General features: G+C 32.1%; 1 protein-coding gene across 1 annotated transcript; it reads right to left on the reverse strand.

Annotated features, from left to right (window-relative positions):
* Nucleotides 1–1,301: 1,301 nt before the first annotated feature.
* On the reverse strand, nucleotides 1,302–15,765 carry RPA2 (Replication protein A2). Its single transcript, XM_090153066.1, has 8 exons — nucleotides 15,647–15,765; nucleotides 13,073–13,176; nucleotides 11,490–11,591; nucleotides 8,168–8,293; nucleotides 6,788–6,982; nucleotides 6,109–6,210; nucleotides 4,340–4,434; nucleotides 1,302–1,456 (listed from the first exon to the last, which is right to left on the reverse strand). The coding sequence occupies exons 1-8, from the start codon at nucleotides 15,666–15,668 to the stop codon at nucleotides 1,375–1,377; spliced, it is 828 nt and encodes a 275-aa protein (XP_090009192.1). The 5' UTR covers nucleotides 15,669–15,765; the 3' UTR covers nucleotides 1,302–1,374.
* Between the last annotated feature and the right edge of the window lie 1,504 nt (nucleotides 15,766–17,269).

Genomic DNA, 17,269 nt, shown 5'->3' on the forward strand with positions numbered 1-17,269 from the left:
TAAATACCATATTGTAACACACGCTGACAAATGTATATCCAAATATAATAATTTCCATTCGAATTTTTTTACAAATCTCTCAATTTTATCGATAGAATACGAAATGTCAAAAAAAAAACTCATTTCGATATGATTATCGACAAGTTTGCGGCAATAAAAGTCCGAAAAATAAAAATTTTAAATTGCAAAAATAAATATCATATGTATGAGTACGTAAAAATAAATGTTATTTTAAAATAAATATTTTTCTCTGAGTATTAGTTTTTCGTAAAATATTTCTACCGAAGGTTATGAGGGCGCCATTTTGATGTTTTGCCCAGGGCGCCATTTGGTCTAGGTACGGCTCGGATTGTTTATAAATTATATCATTATTTCTTATACGTAGTCACAGGAATCCATAACGCTACTTGGAATGAGTATCTCCCCATATCCCCTGTGGTATTTTGTGGCGGAACATTGTGGGAGGGGCTAAAAACGCTTATACAGCCTTAAATGACGTCAAATTCAGTGACAAGCAAAGGCTTATAAGCTCCGCCTACTATGTTCCGCCACAACGGCGGGGAATCGAAGCCGTTATTCATTCCAAGTAGCGTTATGGATTCCTGGTAGTCATTATAACAATATTTATATTCTACGGAAAGATGCCACCGAAAGCACCGAAGACCGTGGGCGTCACAGTGTATTGTGCAGTTCCTTCCTGCAGTAATAATAACAACAAAAGTGGCTTATGTTTCCATTACTTTCCATCGAATGAGAGTCTTAAAGCGTGCGAAAGCGGGAAACTCGGATCAAAAGAAGGCGATGGGAGTAAAATTTCCTCCTGTAATCCCCTAAAAATTATATTTCCAGCTCGCTCTAGTAGCAGCCAATAAACATCAACCTATCTATGACGTAGACAGTATGTGATAAAAAAAAAGTTACGCTATCTTTCTATTTTAAAATTTGAAATTAATCATGAATATTTCTATTTATACCAAATGTTTTATAGCTATATTTTTCTTTACTATATTTTTAAATAATTGATGAAAAAACTTCACATACGTAGAAAATTCTGACACTATCTCTTTAAATCAATTTTAGAAAACAAAAAATCTTCCAAAATCTCAGCGAAGCAGATTTTGTGCTTAATTTGCAAGACAGGGCTTTTTAGATCTAAATATCTGGGACAGCACAATAGACTTCTGTTTGAAGAGTTGGGAATAAATGTTTGTGCATACTGTGAGCATGGGCAAAATAATGATTTATCATTATTTGGCCCATGCTGTGAGCAGGTCTAAGGCTAGACAATTTCATTCAACATGAAAATTTCCAACAAAATTTATTTAGATACAAAAATATACAAAAATTAACCTTCATCAACAGTTGAGAAATTACTTAAGCTTCGGTAGCTTTGAAATGATCATCATCAATTGTTGTATAGATGTGTCCTTCATTGTTGAGAAATTCTAGTATCTCCCTAAATAAAAACAAAAAATTAATCAAAAGCATAACGTTGAAGATGATGAAACCAAATGAATTTAACCATTGGAATCTCACTTAAAACAGATTACTCTGAATGGGAATATCCTAATAAACCGTTGTTATCATAAATATTATGGTTATTATTTTGACGCTAAACATAAACCAAATTTTTAATATTTTATATTAATAGTTACAACACAAATGACTCAAATAAAAATTTCTTAAATATTAAAATCCAACTGAGCAGGCAAGGTGAATATTTCCCAATAACATCTAAAAATTTAAGAAGATTCAAATCAAGGTACATAAATATTGGGTCATTCCATACGAAATCGACCAACGTTGTTGCTCGATAGTGGCGGATTTCTACCAAACTTTTTTTCGTGGTTTATCTACCTAAAATTAAAGATAACTGGAGTTTGGCGGCATAATTTCAAAAATTTGAAAGTTATGAATTTTTTTAAATTTACCGCTTTTAGGCTTAATTTTGCGGACTTATTTTAATTTTGTTTTAATATCGCAACCGGAAATTACTATTTACACATGAAAAATAGCAATCCTAGCTAAAAACGTCTGCTGGTTCCGAATGTGGTATCTATTTTGCTGTATCTGCTCAAGTTTTCAATGTAGACGCTCGATGGGGGGGTTGCACTCAACGTTATATTTACCAGGAGGTCCACCTTGATATTTGATGAAACTTAAAACTTAACATCTCCGTATAGATAGAACAATTTCCATTAAATTTGGTTTTGGAGAAACATTTATTTCTATCAAAACTATTTTTTTGAAATTTTCGATTTTTCAACATTTGCATTGAACTCTTTTACAGTAGCTCCTTAGGGGGTAGACCTTATCGTTCTATTTATAAAAAGCGTAAACTCGAAATTTAATCATATTTTAAGCTATGCATCGACTGATAGATAGAAAAGCCTCCCTTAAATTTCATTTTATAGAAATTATTATTTCTATCGTAACGGAATTTTTAAAATTTTCCATTTTTTCACTTTTTCATAAGACTCAATATTAAGAGTTCATTATTGACGGATTTTGAAATGACGTTTTAGCGCGCGACACTACAGGTACATGTCTTGGGCACACAGCCTTCTTTGCGTGCTTTTTTGACCATAACATGTAGAGGTATTTTCACGCGCAAAATGAATTTTAAAAGCCGTCAATTGAAATGGATATAAACATTTAATTTACAAAAAGGGTTGGAACAATATTTTCTATTTGGCCAGTTATAAGAACTTGAAATTCCGTGGGGATGAACGAAACTGATAAGCCATTCCCTACATTCTTAATCTGATTCCACAATAACACCAAAATATAGTTTATTGTCCAAAGTGGCGGTAACATACTGCCCAGGCGTAAAAGTGAATTGTATGTCCAATGCTAGGTTATCATCAGAGACCTTAACTATAAAAAAGATTCGTCACCTGAGAGGCGAGATATTTTTAATTCGGTTTTGCTAATTGTAATAATAGAGTGATGACTTCGTGTTCCCTGGACAGTTTTGGCCTTTTCGAGCCGACTAGCAACCCTTTTTGTAAATTATGTTTATTTCCATTTCAATATTAAGTCTTATGAAAAAGTGAAAAAAATGAAAATTTTTAAAAATTCCGTTACGATAGAAATAATAATTTCTCTAAAATGAAATTTAAGGGAGGCTTTTCTATCTATCAGTCGATGCATAGCTTAAAATATGATTAAATTTCGAGTTTATGCTTTTTATAAATAGAACGATAAGGTCTACCCCCTAAGGAGCTACTGTAAAAGAGTTCAATGCAAATGTTGAAAAATCGAAAATTTCTAAAAAATAGTTTGATAGAAATAAATGTTTCTCCAACACCAAATTTAATGGCAATTGTTCTATCTATACGGAGATGTTAAGATTTAAGTTTCATCAGATTTCAAGGTGGACCTCCTGGTAAATATAACGTTGAGTGCAACCCCCCCATCGAGCGTCTACATTGAAAACTTGAGCAGATACAGCAAAATAGATACCACATTCGGAACCAGCAGACGTTTTTAGCTAGGATTGCTATTTTTCATGTGTTAATAGTAATTTCCGGTTGCGATATTATAACAAAATTAAAATAAGTCCGCAAAATTAAGCCTAAAAGCGGTAAAATTCAAAAATTCATAACTTTTCAAATTTTTGAAATTATGCCGCCAAACTCCAGTTATTTTTATTTTTTAGGTAGATAAACCACGAAAAAAAGGTTTGGTAGAAATCCGCCACTATCGAGCAACAACGTTGGTCGATTTCTTATGGAATGACCCTATTACAATAATTCTTCCCCAAAAAATGTAGGTTCAAAATAACTAACACTTAGCCAAAACTAAATGTTGGTTTATGAGTGTGGTTTCATTGTTAATTAGTATTCAGCATTGGCTTAACCCGCTCAAACGTTTGGAAAGCAGAAAAACTCCAGTCCAATTATTTAACGAACTTGTAAACCAATTCCTAGTCACATTAATCCACATTCTTCCAAATCATTACCTAATTTTACAGCTCAAAAGGCACAGCCACAAAATGTCTACAATAATTAGACTCTTCAGTTCTTAAGCTGAAATACTTAAAGAAACACAGAAAACAGTACAATAAACTGGTTTTGGAATTGAGAAGCAAAAATTACTCTCATTTAATTTATAGTAAATCCAGGCAGCACCACTTGCTAAAATAAGCTAGTGACTTTTTATTGTCATTATTCCAAGTGGCCAGGTCATATCACATAGGAGGGTGCCACGTGAGCCAACACCTACTCATAAACCTCTGCAAGTTTTTACAGAAAGGCGAAACCCTTTAACTGGTGGGGTGAAATAGCAGTGGCATTCACCTCCCAGGTAAACAAGCACATGTGGAGTTGGATCTTACCTAATCTTAGGCTTCGGGATTGATGACAGAGTTCTACAAAGATAATCAATACTAGCCCCATCTTCTGTCTTGATAGAAAATACCACTTGGAAAACCTGAAACGACAAAAAATCAACCATGAAAAAACTTAATACCAAAACTCCTAATAAAGTTTCAAAGCTCCTTATTCTAAATATATGGTAAGTTAATATAACATATTTTTTCGAAAAGTTAATTTTATAAAAATTTATAAGTCTTAAAGTTTGTCCATTTATTTATTTGTATGTCATGTTCCTAAAAATTCGAGAACGGTTAGCTCTAGAGCTTTGAAATTTTAACTCAATGTTTAGGGCCTGATTTCCAACTAAACGCGCCTAATTCCAAATACCTGACATGGTTATTAATCTAATTCAATTTAATTTTACTTGACTTTGGACTTCGCCTCTTTACTTCCCTTATCTATTTTTCGGATCTATTTTTTTTTAAATGTCGCGTGGTAGCGCCGTTATTTGTTTTAATACTTCGCCCGGTTTGTTTTCCTCTCTTGAGTTCCTTGCGCCCGTCCGACCTTTACACCTTTTTAACCGGTTGGTGTGAAATTCGTAGAAGGGGATAGAGTTGGTGTGAAAAAAGGGACTTCATAGAAGTGGAGGTTTAGTTAGGATTTTTAAGTTGTTCAGGACTTTTTGCTACGCCTGTTGCGTTTTTGCTACAGCGTTTACCTTTCTTAACTACAAATCAGATCTAATTCATTAAAACTAAGACCCCAGGCGAAACCAGGTATTAAAGCTAGTATTGTATAAAATTACTACCCTTTGGAAGTATATTGTCAATAAAGAGCAACAAATATGAAATGTGACATACTATTTATCTATAAAGGACAAAAGATGATAAATTCAGTGGCAATACTCATTGTTTCTAGTTACTTGCTAAATAACCATGTATATCACTAATTAAATAGGCTAATTTTTTTTAGTATTTAATGAGTATTTAACTCGCCCTGAAATAACGTGCCCCTGATTAGCCAGTTATATAGTGCTGTGCGAGTAGTGGTTTCAGGCAAACGAGTCGGGTATCGAGTACCAAATTCTTTTTCATAGAGTATTCCTTTAAATTAAATGAACCACAGGTTCTATAACTTTGTAGGTACCTTTTATTACCCCACAAAAAGTTATAAAAACCCCCTCTTTGAACTTTGAAGCAACGAGGATAGAAAAAACTAATACTCGACGAGTTTAAAAAGCAGCTTATTCGAGTAATCGGGTACCCGAATATGTAATTTTTTGGTACTCTTTAATCGACGAGTATTCTCCAAGTCGTGTTCGAGTACTAGACCTTAAAAAAGGTCGATTACTCTATGATGTTCGAGTCCTTGCACAGCGCTACAGTTGTATGTATTGGGAAAATATTTAGTTGGCTAACATTTGCTACATTTCAATGTTCATCATAAAAATATTATCTTGTTTTTGGGCTAAGGGAATTGGTACCGTTTATGCCCAGAAAAGTAAAGTCATGGTCAGTGTCAGGGTAGCGATATAGAAAATAATCTAGTAAGCAAAATATATAACATTGGCTAGCAACAGGAAATTTTCATTTTGGCACCCATAAGATTGTTCCATATCAAATATTTAAGGTGCTAATCAGATGATTGGGATCAGTTAAAATAGTTGAAAAATAGTTGACCAGAAAAAGCATCTATGAGTAGGTCAAATATATATTCTACCACCTATGTTTTCACTTCTCCCATTTAACAGAATGATAATACAGTTATAAATATATAAAAAATTTACCATGTTCTGCTGAGTATTTAGACCGTTACCAGTTGCTGAAAAAGCAGCTTCTCCTCCTACACCAGATTCTTTGTCCGTAGTTAATCCTGTAGCAGTTACACCCTGTAAAAAAGTGAGGCTCTTATAAATTTACACCTAAACTACTCGTTAATCCAAAAGCTTTTAAAAATAATTTTAGAGATTAAGTCAGAGGGACTCAACATTAATTGTGTTCATTAATACAAATTGATTAATGACAATGAGTAATTTGTTACAATAAGCAGTCTGTTCTCATTCTACTTGATGGCCACAAATCAACCTGTGGAAACCCCAAACTGACCCTTAATACAGACCACAGGGTAATTAATGATAACAGTTACATATTCATGGATTAAACAAGTATGGGGTAGTTTAATTTGTCCCAAAGAAAAGCTTGGACTAAATAACAGATGCATCCATAAATTTAAAAAGTTAAAACTTATTATCATACCTTAATCAATTAAAAATGACATAACTATTGTGACAGTGGTCTCTTAATTTTAAATTTTATATTATAAATGTACAAGCACCATCAATTCATGATATTCCATTAATTTGTCATCAATAAACTAAATATTTTCAGCAACTTCTAATTTGTTTTGGAACATCATTTATACAACCTCTCATTGTCTTCTTAGGGATTAAAGTGATTGTACTATACCTCTGGAGCAACAACTGATAAGGCCATGTTGCTATGAATAACTTCAAGCATATGAACAGTGACTTCATTGAAGTCTGTGACTGGCTTTACATTGAATGCAAGAACAAATCTCACGTCTTCTGCAATTCTTAGAGCTCCAGTTACTCTGACATATAGGTTTTCCACTACAACAGATCTGAGGTCAGGCGCTTTACCCTTTCAGAAAAAGAAAGACAATTGAGTTTATCAAGTAATTATATATGTATACACTTACAATTGTTAGTATGTCAAAGTAAGATTATGGTAGCCCAGATTATTCCAATAGGAATGGTTTAACGCAGTCAAAATTCTAACTTTTACAGTGATTTGATATTAAGCTTGTCTCAATTGAAAAGTATAAATTAGACGTTTTAAATAACTAATTGTTAAATTTATGTAACCATGCAAACATGCAGAGGTAGACTAGTTTCATGAAAAACAGGAACTTTGATTAAATAAAAAATGGTCTTCACAAAATTAGGGTAATTTCCAAACTACTTATGTTTTCAGTCAGAAAAGAAGGTTTTTAAATCACAGGTATTTTGGTTAAAACTAGGTTTAAATAAATTTGAGCTATTTATTGCTGCTGTAAATTCTGTTTAGCTGAATATTTTCATTCGTCATTAATTAGTTGTGTTCAATATTTAAACCAAAGCCTATTGATATCTGTTTTCTTCACATTGAGCGCCTACTACTATTGGCTGACAAATTTTCCTCAACATAATGCAATATATTTAAAAATAATCTACGATTCACTTAATAATACTGATCATACACTAATTAAAGTTACAAATGCCTACTCTCCTATTTGACACTTCTTGAAGTTTTTATTGATAGCGTGACACATCACACATTAAAGGGCAACGCAAGTAGTGATGCAAGAGGGATGAAAGTACCATATCTTATAGATAAAAACCGCATCTGCACCTAGGGCAGGGGAATAGAAACACTGAGGGGGTGGGACTGAGAGCAAGAGAACACCTGTATTTGATGTAGAGCGGGTATAAAAATGGGATCAGCATGCAGATACAGTTTTTATCTAAAAGATAAGATTCCCACCTGCATCATGACTTGCGTTGCCCTTTCAAGGTGACCTTGTGTTTGTTAATTTAGGTTGAAAAATTTTAACATAAATTTTCTGATTTGCAATGAAGCAACAGACAGTCGCATAGTACAACCCAGACAGCAATTTATATAGAAATTTATTGACAGTAGCAGCAACAAAATTGAAGATTTTTAGATGGGGAAATGGTTTTGTAAGACAGTTTCCAGGTAGGATGCGGGGGTTTACCAATAACTTCTAAAAAGTAATTTCAATCTTTAAAATGGTGTAAGCAGACCATGAATTTGAAGTGAACTTACAGAAGATGAATTGGCGCTGCTAATCCAATACTGACACATAAGAGAAGGGCCAGTCATATCATCAACTTTGAAATGAAGTTTGTTGTTCCCTTCTTCAACTGACATAACCATCCCACAGAATGTGACCTTTAAACACAATCATTAAAAAAAAACAGATATTAGTCATGGCCTACAAGTTATTTGCAGAAAATTGCACTTTCATTTACTTCCTGACCCAATTTTGTAAATTTGGTTTCTCAATTTATTTGAAAGGTTGTTAATTTCTGACTTTTTAAAGAAATAATTTTTTTGGATTTTTTTCCGGTTTAAATTGATTTATGCCTTTTTTTACCTTTTATTTTTTGGATAGAATGGTTAAGTAAACTAAAGTTTTAATTAATTATAATTTTTTAAAAATCAAATTTAGTTTGCTCTGAATTGACATTGCTAGGCCTACTTTCCTTCATTTTCATAAATACATTAAAGCGTAATAGGCGATTTAAATCCCTGATTTCTTTGTAAAAAAATTAGTCTGAAAACCCTGATTTTATGACCAGAGCAACCTTTTTAAGGGGAACATACAAAATTGTAAAATGTAACTTTCCCTTTATACCCAAAATTAAATCATATTATTGACCAACACATTTTCAGTTGTTTGGTTACTAATTAAGACAGGGTAACTAAAATCGTTAATTGCAATCCATTATCAAATCGTAGTCAACTTGGTTTGAAATTCATTTTGTAGATATAATTCTTGTCTTAGTCTATATTAACACAGAATAAATAACTTCCTTACTTAAATATCATCCTTAATAATAACAAATTCAATTGAAAAAATAAAAGACAATATTACAGTAATTATTGATGAACTAAATTAGTGTCCCGAAATCCCAACAGCTGGTTTGTTGTCACAAGCGACACCATATGTAACATAAAAACTCACAATTAAGCCTCTATTAAAAATTTCCATAGCAAAACTTCAATGAGGCCTTGTTTCACATAGAACCTATACAATAAGTGGATCAAAAAATGGAAAAATCTTATAATCATTATGCTAATGAAAAGGATGCCATGGAAACCAAATCTCGTGATCGTGAGGCACAAGATAAACTATGGAATTATCAAAGCCAGAAAAGCATGATGAATTCTGTCAGTGTTAAAAATTATCTGTAAAGTTAGTGATGCACTCTTCATCACTAAGTGACATAATTCACATGAATTTCCGTGAACAAGGATTCGTTAAAGAAAATGCTTATATGGCATACTTATGAGTTATTATATTACATGTGGTGACACCCATTAAGGTTAGATCCGTTATATTTTCTGCTATTGCCCAAAATAGGTCAGAATAAGTAATTATTCAATACGGATATACAGCTTATCATCAGTACATTACGTGGATGTTTCGTCAATTTGGACATGGTACTAAGATATTAATGGCAGTCTGTGGCACGACACCAATATTAGGGAAGCATTACCATATAAACAAAGGTTACAACAGGGTTCGAAAACCAAAAACCCGGTGGATTTTTTGGGCCCACCCACCTAAAAAACCCACTTTCAAATCTCAGATTTTTTATGAAAAACCAACTTGTTCAATGTGCAATGACCACTTTAATACATATCTTAGACTGAATTCTTATGTGAATATGGTAAACTTTACTAAGTTAACTGGCTTGTAAACTTGAAACTTGGTACTTCTACCAGTCGCTTTGGTTCAGCTTTGTAGTATCTGCATACTTTAACATATCGTCTAATAAAAATATGGAAATTGTATACTAAAATAAAAAACCTAACAAAATGAAAAAAAAAAACATTAAAAACCCAGTGGTTTACACATTTTGGGGAAAAAACCCGGGTTTTTTCGAACCCTGCTTGAAAGTTATTATATGAATGAGTATGTAAGGTAGTACATTTTTTAAATTATCGTAACCTTATTCCTCTACCTAATTTTAAACATGATCATTATGTAAATCATTGTGATTAATAGTCACTTTTAATCATTGTTCATATTCTAGTCATTGTTTTAAGGTCATTATTTTTATTATTAACATAATACAATCACTATCATAGCTTTATGATTTTTACCTACAAACTTAAGGTAAAAACTGTCAAAAATAAATCCACTCTGAAATAGTGAAACTCATTACTTAACTACATACTCCTAACTACCAATAAGAAAATTAAAAACCATTATTGCATAATAAAATGTTAAAATATTTATCTAAAATATTATACGACAAGGAATACATTCGGTAATATCATCAGGTCTGTACTGATCCTAAGTGTTTATCTCTTATTCTTTCAACTCGCCTACTCAGGTGGTAAGTAGACCTTTGTGCAACTTGAAAATCCCTTAAAGAGTGGACAAGAATGGGCTCTCGTTTTGCCATGGTACCCGAAAATGTTTTTGACAACTTAAAACCTGATTTTCTATATGGAAACTAACACAGGAAAATCGAAGAATTTTGAATATTTCTCCAAAATATAAAAGTTTATTAATTAGAAATAGAATTCAGAACATGTGTAAATTGGGTATAAACTGTGGTAAATACATGTAAATTTGGGTAAATAAACATAAATTTTGTAAGTTTGGATAATTCTGTTGAGATATGGGCAAGTTTGTTTAAATATGGGTAAATATACGTTAATTTCCATAGAGAAAACCACGTTTTAAGTTGTCAAAAATATTTAAGGTTGCCATTGCAAAACGAAAGCCCATACTTGTCCACCCTTTTAAGGATGTACACGAAGGTCTATATATTATATTATTGAAAGGGGTGGCAATTAAGCCGAGCACTTTGACCTTAGGTCCATTGTGTAATAAAAGGTCTATATATTCTTACCACCCGACGAGCTTTAATTAAATTGGAGACAAACAACCCTCTTAGTCCATAGTGAGGGCTCATTTACATCTTGGTTGATTACATACTCCAAAAATTAGTTAAAAAACTAACTAGGGCCATCATTGCTATTAAAAAATATTTTAATAACCTACAATTTTTAGGGATTCTATTAAAGTTATTTTTACATAATTATCGATATTAAAACCAGGGTTGACCCAATATTTTTAAATTTGGTTTTTCATCCCAGCATTTTCAATATCACATAAATACTTCCTACAAAACTGCTAAATCATTTTTATGCAATTTAATTTTCCAATTCATTAGTACCAAAATTTTTATAAAGCTTCTACAAGTATTGATCTATCACAGCCGTGATTTGGTTAAAATGAAACATTGGTTACAACACTGGACTAAAAAATAAACTTTTTGAATAAAATTTAACTAGAACCATATGCATCTGTAATTTATGTTACTATTCTTAACTATAAAATACATACCATAGACATTTTTGTACTTCCAATGGTAACATTGTCTTCGGTATGAGGTACTTTTAGTATTTGGGCAACTGTCACTGGACAAATGGTTTTCTTAGTATCGGACTATAAAGATCAAAGATTTGTAAATATAATTTTTTTTAATAAAATTCACACAGACAACGAAACATTTCTCATTTATGACCAAAATGAAAAGCCATAATTTAAAATTTAGTAATAATAATAATAATAACCTAGGATCATGCCAAAGGCATCATCCAGCAACTATTATAGGGATCGTACGGGGTGGTCCCCGACCCGGGTTTTCATCCCCGTCCCCGATCGGGTCAGGGTGGGAAATCATTGAGTCGGGGTTTTTCAAAAAAAGTTGGGGTTTATTTTTTTGAAAACAAATATTATAGTTTTCTAAACGTCTAGACTAATAAAAAAAACTGACGCAGACAGCCAGTGTTCGTTGCGCCTGCTCGAAAAGGAGTCTGGCAATACTCATTTTTAGGGTAGGATAGGCATATGATTGTCACCGGCACAACCGTTCACTCCGGTTCTCTTTAAATTACTGTAGTTATTTGGCAGTCGACACGTCAGGACCGTCGGGTGCAACTGTTTTTGGACTTTTTTTTAAAATTATCTTTAAGGAACATCGGCACAGTATATAATACAATGGCGCCTAAATTATCTGTAATTACATATTAATATTTACATTCAAAATTTAATTATTGTTAATAATTACAAATGCAAACTGACCCCGACCCCGTCACCGTTTTCCGGGGTTTTAATCTCCCCGTCCCCGACTAAAATCTCTCCCCGTACGATCCCTAAACTATTAATGCCTATAAACCCAGTGGCCGGGTTAGATGTGTAGGAGGGTCATGGCAAGCCCTTTATGTGCCACACGAGCCAGCATCTCCTTGCACTAACTATTATCGTTAACCTCAGCAAATTTTTTATGGAAAAGGAGAAACTGAAGAACTAGTGAGTAGAGAACTTGCAAAGTCAACACAGAAGGAGTTGTTCCGAGTTTTCACCTAGTGCCACAAGCTCGGATCAAATCCAGAGCTCTTCATTTGCTGCAAGGCAAAAGTGCTAGCTACTCCGCCACCCTATTCTACATAGCAGCTTATTAATTTACAGAGGGAACAGTTTATATTGTATATAAGATGACATATTAAGGCCTTAAAATTCCCATTAAAATAATTTAAAGGTATTTTTTTTCCTATAAGAGCGGTTTAATGGTTTATTGAATTTATATTCATTACATATTTTTGGAAAAATTCCATCCACATATTTTTAAGAAAATAGTATGTGACTTTGGTAAAATATCTGCAAAAGTCAAAATTTTGTAATTATAAAATTCCAGTTCTCTTGTCAAATATTTTTGCTCACATGGAATGCGATTTTGGGTTAAATATTATTCTAAAATAAACTACTTTGTATCAGAAACATTATTATTATTATTATTATTTTTATTATTTATTATTAGGCATATTATTATTATTACAAAATCATTGAGAAAAACATTGGGAAAAAAGCAAATTCTCAAAACTGGCATACACGCTCACAGCAAAACCAAAAAAAGACCAACTTACTGCTCCTTTTCTATCAGCGGTAGATTGGGATTCGTTGAGGCCAGGAGACATAAAACCACCACCACCTTTACTTGCACTTGCAGCATTTCCAAAGCCTCCAAAACCTGTTAAAAATAAATTTTCTTCACTTTTGAAATAACTGATAATGGACCAAGAAGGGTTTAAAAAATATATTTACTGTAAGCTGTGTAAGGCTGGGTGCTAAACTACACAATTTTAGCATTCTGCCTTCCAGTTACACCAAAATATAATATTTTAAACCCTGGTTTTTCTTCGGGTTACAGAATTTTTAATTAAGAGGAGAAGAAATGAGAAAAATTAACCTAATGTCACTTCCTACAATTTAACATTTACAAATTAATAAGGATTAGTAGATATTGAATGTTTTCTAATAATATGAATTTCAAATGTAGTACCAAAATTAACATAATTCCGCCTCTTAATTAAGACTATTTTAGAGATAATTTCATCAGTACACAATGTCATAATCAATGAAGCCACCATAGAAGAAAATCAATACCACTTTTTGGAATGTAAAAAAGTCCTCTAGTATGATCTTGTGTTTTACCTAAATATGTCATTATCATGTACCATGCTTTACCGGAAAAAAGTAGCCAAGCTGATGTTCTATTATTATTAATAAAGGAAGAGTATTACACTCCCAAATTATTTTTATTTTTGTAGGTGTTAACATGTGTATAATATTGTTAATATATTATGGACTTATGGTGTTAAGCATCAATTGTTTTTCCCAGCTTTGTTATATTTTTAAAATTTCAATCATTTGCCTTGTTAATTCAATTCAAAAAGATCTTTAAGGCAAAGTCTATGTAAAATAACACTACATCTATATAATGATCAAACAGTTTTGAAATTTTTGTTGGGGTAAGGGATGATGGGAAAAAAAACATGTAAATACAAATCTCTCATTTAGGACAGGGTTTTTTAAGCACATTAAAAATAATAAAAAGTAACTTAAGTAAGTGGCAATATTTAAAGTTTTCTACTGTAAAATAATACATTGAACTTCAAAGTAGAATAACTAGCCCCAAATTATAATAAACTTATTTGCCTCTGCAAAAGGGATATAAACATCCAGTTTACAGTGCTTTAATGACATATCCCAATAAATTAAAAACCAAATTTATATTTAAATTAGAATTTATTATTTGATGTAATATATGGTCCATTATTTTTTTACAAGGTTGTTTTGTAACTTTATGTTGGGGATCATAGTTAGTCGATTGCATTATTTATATTTTGACTGAGGCGAGAAGTGAATTATCATAAGCTCATTCAAAAGATTTCTTATAATTTAAGCATTTTACAATAAATATTAAAAATAAAAAGGCCAAGTACACCTGAAATTATATCATATTCATTTTAGTATACATGCCATTCACTTTAAATTATGTCTTCTATGAGAGAAATAAAACGTAATTAACCATTCAAGGACATCATCACTAACATGACATTCCCAGATGAGATAAATTTATTTCTTATGATTAACATAGTCGAAAGTATTAGATGACTATTTCAACAAAATTGTTTTGCTGTAATTCTTTTAGTAAAGTTTCATAGAGATTGGTTAAACATGTAATAGTTGTAAGTTGATATTTTTTCAGGTAGTAATGATAAACCCTGTGGAACTGAAATGCTCTATATGAGTTTGGATTATGTTTGTTACCTGTTTCCTGTTACATTTCCAAGGAAAATTATTTGTTTCAAAAGATAGATCTTTGCCAGAACAGGAGATGAGAATTTCTCAACCTTTTATAATGCTAATTGAGATACCATGTGTACCAAATTGCTGTACCATTTTTAAATTTCTTTAATCACAATCCTGTCTTTAAGTTAACTTAATTTGAAAAATTGTACATCAGAAAGCAAATTATTTTCTTGGCTATTTGTGTTCGAATTAAGAGCCAGAAATTGGGAATGAGGGTTTGAAAACCTTGGACACTATATTTGAAGTAGTTATTAAAGATTGCTATTGCTATAGGTTCAATTTTAGTTTAATTATCTGAATTTTAGGAACAAAATTTGTTAGAACCTATACTTGTTTGTTGTTAAATAATTAATTGTTGTGATATTTCACTGAAACGTCCAAAAATAAATATTGAAATGATACTATCCCGCAAAACTGATTTTTACCCTTCCTGGCATGATACTTGGTTTATTTAACTGAAAATAATGGAACATTTCACACATCAATGCTCCAGAGTGTGCAACATGTTCCCTTGTAGCAATCACGGGAAAATCACTCAATGAAAAAAATGTGCTTTAATTTGAACTTTCCCTCGCATGTATCTTTTACCATACAGAAATATTAAGAAGGGTTTATTCGGGGAAATATCAATTGCATTATTTTTAATATTAAATAATTTTCGTGTTGATGTTCTTGATGAAAACAACATGAGAAAGATTATAATTTCCCTCCCTAATACGGTTACAGAACTTGCCTAGAATAGAAGCGAAAAACAAAGCTTCCAATATTTAATGAAGTAGGTTTACTGTCAAGATAAATGGACGTAATTGATTATGAAGTAATGTAAAAAGTTACAAAAAATTTACCAGGATGAGTGTCATTCCACATTTCCGATAGTTAATAAATATCACGTTCCTTTTATTACCTGTATTTTTTTTTAAATTAAAGCTTAAAGTATAAGAAATGTCCAAATTAAACTTGTGCTTTGGTTTGGCGCGAAATTTTTTTGCAGCAGCTAAACAGAGCTGCCAGATATAATTTTACCTTCACCGCCCAACAGCTCTTCAAAGGAGCCCAATTTCCAGCCCAATTATAAATAGGCCCTATTTTGTAAACAAGCCCAAATTCTAGCCCAATTTGGCCAGAGTTTATTTTTTAAAAGGCGTGCTTTTCAAAATATTGGTGTTTGCGTGATGTTATAGTTTTAAGTATCATGGGAAATTTTATAGAAACTCCAATTTTTATTATTCGACATATTTTTTTAAGTACAAATTAATCGAATTTTTGAAGAAAAACTGTACATATATTGAGAGTAATATATTTCGGAGTGCTTTAAAGCGTATTCATTTGAAAGAAATCGGTATCCTACCGATTTTAGTGTATATTATCGAAAACCTCTGAAAGTAGCCCAAAAAACAGCCCAACAGCCCAATTCATTTTTTCCCGCAAGTAGACATAAAAAGAAGCCCAATTGGGCTGTAAAAGAGCCCAACTGGCAGCTCTGCAGCTAAAAGTTGAAGCAGCCGAAACCAAGCAGTGTTTCCTGTCAAATACTTTTCTTTTCCCGGAATCCCCTGGCCTTGCATAATAATTACATATAAATCGGAGAAATGCTAGTAGTGAGAACGCATGGTTACCAAAACCACCCGAATTGATCGGAATTGGTAAACAGCTCTGAAACCTACCTAATTTTTATTTTTCAAAAAACCTATTGGAAAAAACTTCATAAGCAAATCACTTTTGTTACCGAGGACGCGCAACTTCGTTTGATCAAGTTTGTAAGATTTAACAATATAAGTTGCACTGTAGCTCCGCAACTATACGAATTAATAATGGTAAATCGCGTGTAGATCGGGTAGTAAAGGTATTAAAGTTATGAATTTTTTTAAGGTGATAAGTGCCATAGTACTACTTAGAACCTGACATAGAACCACATCGATATATTTATTTTTTAATTTTTTTCCCGCTTTCTTCTGATTTGCAAAACAATTAACTGCACCACCCATAGACATAATAAAGAAATAGACACCTTACGCGGAGTTTGATTTGACAAAAAAATACGGTAGCGATAACTAGTTCACATCGGCGCCATCTATCAGCCGGGAGAAAGCGTTTTCTTAACGTATTTATTTGTAGTAGGTTTACGTTTTGAATGAAATCCAATGAATCAGATGTGCAGCTTTAATAAAGAAATACGATTGCTTAGAGGATTTTCAATATAATTTATTAAGATAAGATAAAAAGTAAGTTTTTAATTAATTATATTTAATTATTTTAAGAAAGTTCATATATTAACTATTTTTTGTTATTTTAGACCTTTGTTACTTGAATCAGGGCCAGAGGTTAAATTAAATTAATGATCATTAACCCAAGGGTATTTCTAGGATAAATAATTGGAATATTATCGAAATGGTTAACGACTAAAATGTTTGGTAAGTATTTGTTAATGTTGAACCTTAAGTAATTTGCGATCTAGACGTTTCTGGGCT

This window comes from Leiobunum rupestre, chromosome 7, assembly GCF_980474605.1.
Source record: "Leiobunum rupestre chromosome 7, qqLeiRupe1.1.hap1, whole genome shotgun sequence".
NCBI classification, from domain to species: Eukaryota; Metazoa; Arthropoda; class Arachnida; order Opiliones; family Sclerosomatidae; genus Leiobunum; species Leiobunum rupestre.

Excerpts from the sequence above, each read along its gene's own strand:
- RPA2 (XM_090153066.1), bottom strand. The coding sequence starts at position 15,668 with ATGTGGAATGACACTCATCCTG. Across the intron at positions 13,177-15,646 it reads GTGGAATGACACTCATCCTG|GTTTTGGAGGCTTTGGAAAT; the intron begins GTAAATTTTTTG and ends TATTTTTAACAG. Across the intron at positions 6,983-8,167 it reads GCAGCGCCAATTCATCTTCT|GGTAAAGCGCCTGACCTCAG; the intron begins GTAAGTTCACTT and ends TTTTTCTGAAAG.